Genomic DNA, 13251 nt, shown 5'->3' with positions numbered 1-13251 from the left:
CGTATATGTATGAAAAACGAATATGAATTGTGTTTGATAGATTCTTAGAAAAATAAATGTGAAATAGACAAACGTATTTGGCGAATGACGATAACCAGTCGGTATAAAAACAGAATCGGTCTCACTCAGTCCGAGTACTTCGGTACGTGTCCGTGTCGGCGCAGATCGAACAACACGAGCTTGTCAAACGTACGTGGGGTGTGTTTAAATCATCGAATTAGAATTCCGTGAAATGCGGATGTGGCTACACCGATAAGTGTCAATATAGTAGGCTCGTAGTCTTCTGCGTTAAAAATATCAAACATCTACTTTTAAACATGGACGGACGAAAAATTAACGTTTTTGTGATTTCATAGTAGTTGACTTCCTACCTACTGCACTAAACGGCGCAACAACCGGGGTGGATGTCGGGGGGGGGATGTCCCAAGATTCAAAGGGGGTCACATAATTTACGTAAACTTGGAGGGTTTTTAAACGCGAAAGAATTGAGTAACGCATTTAATGACGAGTGTACAGGTAGTCCTTTATTGAAAAAGAATAAATCGACGATACTTCAACAGTTACAGGACTCCAGACTTAACTTATCATCGACGCCCCTAGACCCTGGTCGCACCACTCTATCATTCTGTTAGAACATCGGTGACATACACCCTTTCCGACCGCTTCAAACCAGGAATTTATTATTTTCTCCAGTCTTTGTAGAGGTGGGGGAGGCGATTTATCCCGATTCGTACGAGCGCGAGGACCGTTGAAATCGCATGGCGAGCGGAACCTTATCGATTTCGTGCGCATGAGAAAGAGTACGTGCCCGGCGCGGCAGTAGGACAAGTACGATTGTTTGCGGACGGACCCGTTCGACGTACATGTCCCCAGCACCCCCACATATGAAATTTGTAGTTTTTTTTGCTAAATATTTAATATGCAATTTGTATAAATTTGTATGCCTATTTCCCAAATTTGTACGAACTTAGTTGTAGCCAGTGTTGGGACTTATCTAAATAGATTTTTTGTCATCTTTTATCTTATCTAGATAAATAACGCTAAGTTATCTAATAACTTATCTAGGATAAAATTTTTACTTATCGAGATAATTGTCTGTATTCTTGCCAAGATTAGAGTTACTTTTATTCTTGAACGGAAACGAATCCAACAAATCAAAAACCATCAAAATTGGTCCAGCCGTTCTTGAATTATAAATTCTGTAAATAACCTGACTTTCTTTTATACATATAGATATTGTATTCATAATCATAATTCGTGTATTATTAATAAGTAATTATTATTTCTTGATATATATTTTTATTTATATTTTCATGTCGGAAAAATATTTTTGGTATTTTTAAATTTAATTTCTTATTTCTCCACGGATGTTCCAAATATAGTAGGTATTTGATTTTAGAATGCACACGTAACTCGTACGCTGAATAGTTATTACTTCACTCTTGGAACCCGTAAAGTCGTAACTACTTATAAAATAATGAATATAATCAAATTAATATTATATGGAAAACAGTATTGTTAAATTAAAATATTTTTTTTATGTATTCTGTATTCATCCTGATACGTACAAAGTAATTTTCATTTTTTTTTTTTTTTTTTTGTTAACATTTTAGTGATTAACTGTCATTAAATATTGTACAATATTTATAAATACTGCTTAATGGTACACTAAGTTACTACAATAAATATTAAACACCTAGGTACCTATTGATGATAATGATTATAATTGAGTCTTCATAGATATTATTAGAATATGAAATATTGACAAAATATAACATTTTTTGAAAATATCTTTTTTTTTATCTAGATAAAAATGAAATTATCTTTTATCTTTATCTAGATGAATTTGGACATATTATCTTTCATCTTTATCTAGATAAATTTTGCATCATCTATTCCCAACACTGGTTTTAGCACTATGCACGAAAAACCGGGGCGGTGCTGGGGGTACGTATCTCCAGCACCCCCAAAATGAACCGTTGAAATTGAAATTATGTTAATAAAATATAATACTGATATAGTATAATTTTTCCTTAATTAATTCATTTTATTTTATAATTTTTACATAACATTTATAGAAAATATATTATATATGTTGTATATTCAAATTGTGTATACCAAGTATTCACACAGAACTATTGTTGTAGACTTCATTTGAGTTGAATGTTTTTTCATGTCATCAAACAACTCCCAACTGTTCCCTCTTTTACAAACGGCACAGTAATGGCCAACTGCCATCCTTAGACAGCTGAGTCCAGGCCGATAACAGCCAATACCTCTCAATTCCATTGTTTCATTTGAACATACGATTATTTGTGGTATGTCTTCAAGTTTTATATTAAACTGAGGACTGGTCTGCATACTGTAATTGATATCATCACCTGCAATTAAATCAATATGTATGAAAATAATACAGAATTCAAATATTTAACATTTTTTTTTGTTTACACCTACCTTCCCATTTGATTAATTCCACTATAATGTGTTTATTTGATATAGAAGTGGTTATTATTTTTGTCTTTTGACAAGAATAATTTCCTTCTACGGAGCCACACACCGAACTTTCTCTCATTACTCTTCCTTGTATGAATTTGGGAAGATCACTCAAATCTCCATATGTATTATACGTTAAGTATATCATAGAAATAGTTATATTGCTTTTACATGTTACGTTTAAACATGCAATATTTTCAATAATAGAAGGGAATTGGCCAAACAATGTATTAAATATTTTTGATGCCGTCGAATCACAAACTACTAATTTTAGATTGTCCAATTCTTTTACATTTGGTTGTAGAGTGTTTATTATAATATCAGCCCTTTGCGAATATGTTGATGCTGTAATGCTATATTTTAGTATCTTAGCGATAAAACTAAAAAAAAGTAGAAGAAATCAAAATTATATCAATTTTATTAGAATATTATTAACTATCGCTATAAGCAACCAAAAATATAGACGCAATTATATCAAACGCACAAGTATTCGTTAATACAACTTTTTCTATTTGTTTAACAGAACAGGTCTTTAATTTTATTGCTCGTGATCTATTTTTTAATAATGGTAAGGTCCTCACAATTTTAGATTTTTTAAATTAATATGTTTTAAATAAGGATTTGCCTCAAGTTAAGAATTATTTTTTTTTAGATTTCTTATTACAATTCTCACATGCCAATGATACTCCGTCTAAATTTGTCGATTTATTTTCAATAGATTGTAAAAGATTTATAAATGAAAAACAAATTCGTACGTCTCATAACTTAGTTTATAATTTGAGTATAAGGATAACGAGTGAACCGAAATATTGCACTTCGTACAACGATGAGCTCCACTTTGAAAGGAAATACACCTAAAAATAATAATTTATAACTAATTAAAATAATTTTAACTACATGATTTATAAAAACATGTCTAATTTACTTGTATTGTACAGAGGGCATGCCAATTAATTTGAATTTACTGTTATAGTTTTAGATATATTTATCACTTCTACTGTATCTTCATTGATAGTTTTATATAATATATTATCTGGTCATCTTGATTGTACATTTTGTATTGTATCAACCTGTACACCTGTATCAACTTTATTAAATAAATTATGTTCTTCTAGTGCTGAGCTATTATTTCCTCGAATTATTGACGCTCCTCTTAAGGACGAGTTATAGTTTTTTAAAAAAAACTTCGAGACTTTTCGGGAGTTCAATGTTTATAACACGTGCCCCCAGCACCGCCCTTTTTTGTTTGTAGTACTTCAACAAAGTTCGTACACAAATGTCGGGGATAGGCATACAAATTCGTAAAAACTGCAAACTAAATATTTAGCAAAAAAAATAAATACTAATTTTATATGTAGGGGTGCTGGGGACATGTACGTACCCGTTGAGCTGCGTTTGAGGACCGAGGCCCAGCAACGTTGATCGGTTTTCGGGTTTCGCTTTTGCTGTCACGTTTTCCACTTGACCGTCACCGCTATCGTTGAAAATCAGCGTTTATTCCACGTCCGGTCACTCATCAATCCGTGCTAGGATTTTTTTAATTTAAGCGGGGCAAATAAGAGGCTAATAGTTAAGATTTTAACGAAAAATGAGATTTCAGAAAAAAATAAAAATTACAAAATTAATATTAGATAATTCTTCATCTTAAAATTGTTAAGAATTACAACACTATGGCAGAACTACTTTTAAATAATTCTGCTCACGAAAAGTGACTATGTTATTATGTCTAAGGTCAAGCTACCAGTGGCATAAATCGATATAATTATTCATTCGGCTGTCGAATTCACAACGTTCGTATTTTGAATAAAAGAAATATGTTTACGTTGAAAATAGTGCGACCCAATATTGTTCACCATTGGATACGTAGTTTTTTCCGTTTTTTTTCACCAATCGTATCCAGATTTTTTCCTCGATCACGAATCTACGTTGAAATTATAAGTCCGTTGTTCTTAGCACAAATTAATATAACAGACTTCTCCTAGAATAATTAGAGCCATAGTATATATATATATATATATATATATAATACCCACGTATAATAGCTAAGGCTCGTAACCTGTAGTTCTAAACAAAATTATGATAAATGCAGTTATATGCATTTGAAAACATTCATACAAGTGACGTTTAAATGAGAAAAAACATTAATACGCGTGCATTCGAGTCAACTCCATCAACGAAAATCAGATAACTGCTTTGATTTACATATGTTTTTCGGGTTTTCCGAGACCAATTAGTTAAATCTATCAATTTTAATTGGTAATCGAATTTATTATTAATTAATTTGATAAATATAAACATTTTCGAGTTGACCTGCATTTCTTAGTGTAAGCCGCGTTTTTAAGCTGCGCGTTTTTGCCGGGAAACGAAGTTTTTGTATTAAAAATCGATATCGGACTCCATAAATTACCCTTAGGAATATTCCATAAACATCCCATAGGAACGATTATCTCCTTATATTCCGATCAAGAACCAAGTCATTCAGGATTTACCAAGTAAACCACTAAACACAAGGGAGAGGCATTGTATAGAAAAATAAATGTATGTTTTCAAACCAACGTGAGAATCATTTATTTATTCGTTTTTCAACATTTTGATTGCCTTATCAATTATTTGCGTTGTTTGTTACGGAATGATTTGTTCAAGCAAAAGTTTTCACCTTTAGTTTCTCTCTCTGTCTTCCGCACCCTCATTACACACAAACAGTAATGTAAATAAATTACGAATAAATTGCATTAATTAAACTAAGACTCATTATTATAAACATACAAAAATCTTACTACACATAGTTTAAGTGGTGGATGCGATGTAATAATATTATATTATAAAATATTAAATGTATATATTTTATATATATTTTTATATATAAATATATTATATTATATTATATGATTGAAAAAAATAAAAAAAGAAAAATAATACGACAATTTGGATTAAAAATAAAGTAACATAGATAGTTAATACATTATATATAATATATTTTTATATATAGTTGTTACATTAAAGTAACACTTTACATTAACATTTAATTTATAGTTGAGTAAATTAAATTTAAGGTATAAATAAAATAATAATAATAATAGGCATTTCCTATATAAGTCTGATAATTTTTAATAAAATTAACGATAAATTCTAACTTCAATAATTTTTTTATATTTATATTTATATTTATTTTATATTTATTTAATTATATTTTTTAAAGTATATTAATTTGTCTTTTCAGAAAAGTTTGCATTTGATTGATATATTTCTCTGATACTACGGCGATTATATATGAAATATTTTCACTAAATAAATAATATCGTTTAATGGTAGATCATTAAACAATTTAATTTCGTCAACATTTATAAGTCATTTTTGCAACTTTCAGGTTATTATTTTTTAATTATTTTTAAGAAAATCACCTGAAAAACGTTGTATTTTCGCGCCTGAGTATAAAAATTTACAAGGTAAATTTTTTTTTTTTTTAATTCAGCTAGTAATAGAAATAAATATAAACCGAATTCATTGCGATTAGAAGAAAATTCTATTTAATTTTACGCGATCTTCGAGTATTGGATAACATTAAAAATATATCGATTGCAATACATGTATACAAATTTACTATAAAAGCTTTATTCTTGATTTATGTTTGTTGCCAATAAAATAAAAACTTGCAACTTTTACATTAGATAAATAGTTTTAGTTTAATTTTTTTCACAAAACGTATTTAAAATAAACGCACTGTTATTATTAACGTGTAAACATGCGTGCGCTTTTAAGTATTTTAAAAATATGTACCAGGTGAAGGTTTCGAAGAAGTAATTTATCTACACCGCTACGCACATATACATCATAACCTAAAAGGATGTTTTAACTGTATGACACTATTCTTTTTCATTTATTTATTTTTTGACAGTCGAGGAAAATATGGTATATTATATATTTTACAAAAAATAAAATACAGATGATGACTGTACCATGTTTCATTTTTATCTTGTCAAAAATATGTATTTTGTTTTGAAAATACGTCTGTCGTCGATTATTGAAATAGTGCGTAATAAATAAATGGAAAACGGATAAACCCATACAATTCAAGCTTTTAAAACTTTCCCAGTGCCCTCTGCATCCATTATTCGCAATTTCTATTGTGCCTTCAAATGTTCCTTAATGAAAAAACTTTAGAAGTCGGCAAATGGTGAAACCATGATTGCCGAACGATTAAAACTGCAGCAATGATCGAACGGTTAGAACGAGACCCCAAAATAAAATGTTAAAAGTCAAATATATGTATATATATATATATATATTATAATACGCGTTTTGGGTTTGTTTTATTAATCGATAATAAGCCTGTGGTAGATAACGAATTGATTTGTTACTAAGAAAATAACTTTATACTAATTATTAGCAGATCACTAAGCTAAAGAAATCTAAAATTAAAATGTTTCCGTGGTTATTCCGGATTACGTTTGACTGAACGTTATAATTTTTAGTATCTTAATAAGAGTGGCGGCTCGTAGATAGGAGTGATGGGGCGATCGCCCCCCTTTTAAAATTATAATTTATTATTAATTTATAAGTTTAATATCAAATTTATATTGTAGTATAATATTGTCAAAAATAAAAATTGTGTTTCCTATATTTATACTAATAAATATTATAAAAACATTATCAGATAATAGGAGTTTGAAAATAAATCATTCAACGTTGTAGCTTTTGAGAATCTATAACCGATAACAATTTGCCGGGACCCGCGAGCAGCGCATGCGATGCTTGGGCGATATTAAAATTCGCTCTTCATAAGCATGATCGGAATACAAAAACTAAGAAGGGGAGACACAGCAATAACGCTACCGCCGGGGCGATGATTTTAATCGCCCAATATACACGGATTCCGAACGTGAGTGTGTTTATCATTTACTTAGTGCGGTCGTATACATTAGAATTATTTTTTTATATCATGGATTCACCCACATTTAAAAATGCAGTAATTAATTATATTTCAAAACCTTTTACGTCATATACTTATGAACAAAAAATTGAAATAAAACAGCTTGGAAGACATGCACCTGAATTGAAAGGATTGATCAATAAAGCGAAAAAAGGTAAAAATGAATATATTCATTTTAATTCGGATTATTATGCAAAACACAAGTGGTTATGTGGTTGTGATATAAAATTAGCTGTTTATTGTTTTCCTTGTTTATGTTTTGGTGGTGACATTTCTTTGACTAAAACAGGTGTAACACATTTATGTCATTTATCTGAAAAGATTAAAAAATACGAGAATTCTTTTAAACACTTGCAAAATTAAGCTAATCTCAAAATACTCGGTATTATCAATATTTTCAATAAAATTGACTCGGGCTATAAAATTAGGATTCAACATCATAATGAAGAAATATATAAAAATCGTTATATATTAGAAAAAATTCTGAACTGTATAAAATTTTGTGGACAACATAATTTACCATTAAGAGGTCACAATGAAAAAATTAACTCTAATAATAAAGGTGTTTTCCTGGGTATTATTGAGTTATGTAAAGACTTAGATGTAAGTTTGCGTAGTCATTTTGGAAATTCAAAAGTGTTTAAAGGGATATCTAAAACAATACAAAATGATTTGTTAGATTGTGTACTACTTGTAACTAGAAAACAAATTTTATTAGAAATAGAAACTGCTCAATTTATTTCTATAATCGTCGATGAGACTACTGATATTTCTAATATGTTTTAGTTAGTTATTGTATTTCGATATGAGCCTAAAGGTTAACCAGTAGAACGTTTTTGGGGGTTTTTAAATCCCAATAGACACAATGCAGAATTATTAACATCAACAATATTATCTGAAATAAATCTTATTTTAAAAAATACTTCAAATTAATTAATAACACGGGCGTCGCCCGATTGCGGCCCAAAGTAACCTTTTTACCTTTTCACCTATCCCGATTGCGGCCCGTACATAGCAGGTAGGAATTACTATTCAAGTGGTTATCAAAAACAAATAAATATCCCAATTGCGTTCGATACGTATTTTGACATCGTAATCAACTATCGTAATCACGATTCACACGATAACCGATATTCGGCGTGGTAATTTCCATAGGTGTATACAACAACTATTAACTATTTTTTTATCATAGACAATTTATTATTTTAATATTCGACAATTTATTGACTATTTACTGACATAATTGTATTTCATATCTTTATATATTGTAAAAAATTTATTATTTTATTATTTGTTACTACAATCTTGTAATTATACTTTTAAAATAAATATTAAACATTTTGTGAACCAATGTGTGTCTGGACGCAATCGGGATACTTATATTTGGGATAAAATACGACTACCTGGATTCGGGCCGCAATCGGGCAACTCCGAATAACACAATCGTATAATGGCGTGGTTGTCATGAGTGGAGTTAATGTTAGGGTTAAGGAACTATACCCATATGCCTATTATATTTATTGCTATGCACACCAGTTAAACTTAATTATGACAGAATCAGTATCTCAAAATAAAGAAGTGCGGATATTTTTTTCAAATCTATTAGAAATACCGGTATTTTTTTCAAAATTACCGCAAAGAGTAGTCATAATGGATAAATTAGTTAACGTTATATTACCACGGGCAGTACAAACTCGATGGAATTTCAATATACGTACGGTTAACATTGTTTATGAGTATAGAGATGAAATAATAGAGTGTATGGACAAAATAATAGAATTTTCTAAACAAACTTTGACTATTAATCAAGCCGGGTCAATAAAACGTTTATTAAGTGATTCAATATTTATATTCTGATTATCTATTTTTCATAAAATAATGCCACATGTAGACTGTTTATACATATAACAATATTCAAGCCATTAATACTGACTCAGTACAAATAAATAGTTCAGTCGAAAAATGTAAAAACGAAATATCTAAAATAAGAAATAATGACTGATTTTATTGAAAGTACTTCAAATATGCCTTATTTAAATATAAAAAAAAATATGTTTGGAATCACATGAAACCATGAATATATCGCGAAAAAATGCTGTGCTTGAGGTCTGCGATATAAAAATTGTCAAAGCTAAAGATCGTTTAGAATTTACTAAACACTTAACCACTGCTAACTTATTTAAAGCTGAAAAATATTTAGAATATTCTAAAATATTTTCATTACAGTATTTTCAATGCACAATTGAATGCTGCACTTTTTTTGATACCGAAAGGTTGAAGATTGAACTAGAAGTTATGTATTTTCGAGATAACTTCTGAACATTGAATGGTGTAATTCCAACGCTAAAATATATTATATTAAATGATATGAATAAAACTTTTCGAGAATTCCTTACTCTGTTAAAAATATTAATTATAATTCTTATGACATCTTCCGAAGCAGAAAGATGTTTTTCAATGTTGAAACGTATAAAAACATGTTTACGAAATACGAGTACAATGGGAGAAGAAAGGTTAAACGCTTTAATAATGATGAATATTGAAAGAAAATGAAATGATTTCAAATGATGCTAATTTTAATAAAAAGTGATTGGTATGTTTAGTGAAACAAAAGATAGACGTTTAGATTTTAAGTATAAAGTCTTATAAATGTTGTTTTTTTTTTAATTTTGTAATTTTCAGTTTGTATTTTTATTTTTCCAAAAAAAAAAGGTTTTGATAATTTAAAATGTAATATATAATAATTTATATGTATTAAATTGATTTAATTAAATAACTATTATTAATATTATTTGTGTTCGATACATCACATAAATAGGCAATTTTATATGGCCCTCTCACTTTCAAAGCACACGAGCCACTACTGTTTAATAATATAAAACTTTGCTGACTTGTGATTAAATTACAAACGAACTGATACAATATCATATAATAATATTTTATCGTAAAATTTATACAAATACGAGTTGCTTAAATATTATTATAATTACGCTACTGCCTCCGATAACAGTACTAACCATGAATCATTCTGTGTTCATCGAAAAAATGACTTAATTACTGTGAACATTGAAGTGTATGTAACAGAAAATACGGATTGCACTTCCTACCAAATAGTTTAACATCGGTCAAATAAGGTGATATTTATAATAATATGATATATAAATCGTATAAATCAAAAACTACTAGGTCATTTTTTTTTTTTACAAAATGTTGGTTATAATAAAAAGTTATACAAACGAACAAAGATCAGCAATTCGGCTGAAACAAGAATAATTCGATCTCACAGGTACATTATTTACATTATTGTATACTATATTAATTATATGTATAATATAATATTAAATACCATGCAATTACAAAATAATTTCATCAACAGCAACATTATGTATGTATGGATTAATCTACCACGGTGATGGGCTTATATTGATTATGTGCAATGCATAGGAATCGTTGTATTCAATTTTAACTATTGCGAACACATTTGACGAAAGTACATTTATCCACCGTATATGGATCCAAAATATCCATGTTATCCAAATAACATCCATAATAATTTTACGACACTCAGAGGTGTAATTATCGGCCCATTAATAAACTCATTTATCTTATGCTATTATTTTAGTATTAGCATATTCTTAGTGACGGCTTTCTTGGGGCACTTCTTAGTGACGGCTTTCTTATATAATTCGCCATGGGGTTATATTATAACGATATGGAATTTTTTTTTTAATTTCTATTAATTTTTACTCGTGTATCAATTTATTTTACTTTTATTTCAGTTAACAGTGGCCATTGAAACCATATTGACAGCCAATTTTACATCGTTTTGAAGTATTTTCCAAAGGTGATGGAAACGAGTAAGCTTTGGTCGATTCAAACCTATACATCATTTCGAGAGTTCTATTTTATTTATTTGATACATTTTATGTTATTTAAAACACTATACGTAGATCTAAACTTTGTGTCTGAAAAAAAAAAAAATGAATGTCAGTCATCGCAAGTCTTCGATAAAAATAAATAAATAAAACAATGATGTATCGGGTCTCGTTTTATTCGTCAAAACTATTGGCAGATTATTTTACCTCATGCAATAATGTCAACGATTTAACCAAACGTTTTCTAAAATTTCAGTGGAACAGTTTTGACATTTCATTGAGTTAAGTTTTTTTTTTTTTTTTTTTTTTTCTTAAAGACGAAAAAATACTGTATGCTAAACCGTTCTACTTTCAACATTTATATTTAAATTCACGTCCAAGCACTTATTTTGCTTGGCTTTCTACCAAAAGGTATTTTTCATTGTTAATGAAAAAAAAAAAAAAAATCATACAAACGTAAATTCATTCGTGAATTGATTTATGTATGAATATGTTATGCTTTCCTTTTTCCTTTATCTAACAAACATCATGGACTAACATTGATTTTGGTATCTTAATATATTTAGATACTTATGAATTTCAATACTTTTGTTTGCTAAAACGTTTCATAATTTTTACTTATTGTTTCCCAGAGTGAAAACAGTTGCGTATAACTTACACATACAATCATGCGCGCGGTAAATGCCAGGTATGTTCGGACATCCCCCGACATTTTGTAAACGGGACCTTAAAATGTAAGTAAGGGACCTGCATTTTAACTGATTTTGCTCAAATCGAATATAATTTATCCTAAAATATTTGGTAAAAAATAAATGATGTTTTGTAATGGAAAATAGAAAACTATATGTTCAAATGTGCAAAAACTTATTATGATAATATAACAGCTACAATTTACTACGTACGTACAAAATATAAATAGTTGAAGCTGTTCGCGCCGAGAGCATAAAATAATATTACGCGCGCCCGGACGCCGAATTGTCATGTACGCCGCCCTTTACGTACGATCGCGGCCGTACACTGTGTGTATAGACCGGACAGTAGTGGTTGGGATCACCGCGCAAGCACTGTCCGACTATGTGGTGTGGTGGTGTGTGTAAGGTGTGTATACTTGTGTGTGTGTAACTTAAATTCTAAGATAAAAAATAAAAGGAACTAAAACAAATGAAATAAATGGTACACAAGGATGGTAACTACTGTTGCTGTGTATTATAAAATAAAAATAATAATAAGAATCGGCCCTTCTAGCCCAACAATAATAATATAAATAATAATAATAATCAATAAATGTGGCCCTTTTGGTACAACAGCAAATATTAATAATTAATATTAAATAATAGCCCTTATGGCACACAGTAAATATAAGTAATTTTAATAATTAATAATAAATAAATGATAATTTTAAAACTCACAATTTGGTGTAGCGCAGACTGGCCAGCTGCAACTACCTAAAAACTGTAATAATATACAAAATAATAAATATGAGCCCTCACGGCGATTTGCGTTCATAAATTAATAACAAAATTAGCGATTAGCGCAATACAAAATAATAATAATAAAAATGGTGATTTGCACCCATAGAACAATTATAATAAAAATAGTAAAAACTGGCGATTTGCGCTCACAAAATATTAATACAATAAATAATGCGGTAATTCGCGCACGCGTAATAATAACAAATAATAGCAAATAATCGGCGATTTACGCCTTTAATAGATATAAGAGAAGTAAATATAAATAACAAAAAAAAGGCAATTCGTTCCTTTAAAAAGGAAATGGTTCGACGATATAGGCTACTTGACGACAACGATAAGGTAACGACACACACTAAAAAATGGTAAAAACTATATAATTCAATAACCTTCCCGGACGATGGTTTACGCGAAAAGAAAGAATAAATCGCATACGAAAAATACAATAATACACACACGACACGGATTTTTCGGTTACATAACA

The 13251-nt window shown here is 29.3% G+C and overlaps 1 protein-coding gene across 1 annotated transcript; it reads right to left on the bottom strand.

Moving 5' to 3' along the window:
• Positions 1–2103: 2103 nt before the first annotated feature.
• On the bottom strand, positions 2104–3079 carry LOC112692054. The gene is made up of 2 exons (XM_025566575.1): positions 2455–3079; positions 2104–2381 (listed from the first exon to the last, which is right to left on the bottom strand). Exons 1-2 carry the CDS (start codon positions 2639–2641, stop codon positions 2104–2106), a joined length of 465 nt encoding a protein of 154 aa, XP_025422360.1. The 5' UTR covers positions 2642–3079.
• Between the last annotated feature and the right edge of the window lie 10172 nt (positions 3080–13251).

The sequence above is a fragment of the Sipha flava genome, unplaced genomic scaffold (genome assembly GCF_003268045.1).
Source record: "Sipha flava isolate LNK unplaced genomic scaffold, YSA_version1 69_pilon_pilon, whole genome shotgun sequence".
Classification (NCBI taxonomy): domain Eukaryota; kingdom Metazoa; phylum Arthropoda; class Insecta; order Hemiptera; family Aphididae; genus Sipha; species Sipha flava.
Note: the sequence above shows the minus strand (reverse complement) of the source record. Positions and strands in the feature narration are given on the sequence as shown.

Coding starts and splice junctions, on each gene's coding strand:
- LOC112692054 (XM_025566575.1), bottom strand. CDS start 2,641: ATGATATACTTAACGTATAATACATATGGAGATTTGAGTGATCTTCCC. Junction 2,382..2,454: donor GGAATTAATCAAATGGGAAG/GTAGGTGTAAAC, acceptor ATTTAATTGCAG/GTGATGATATCAATTACAGT.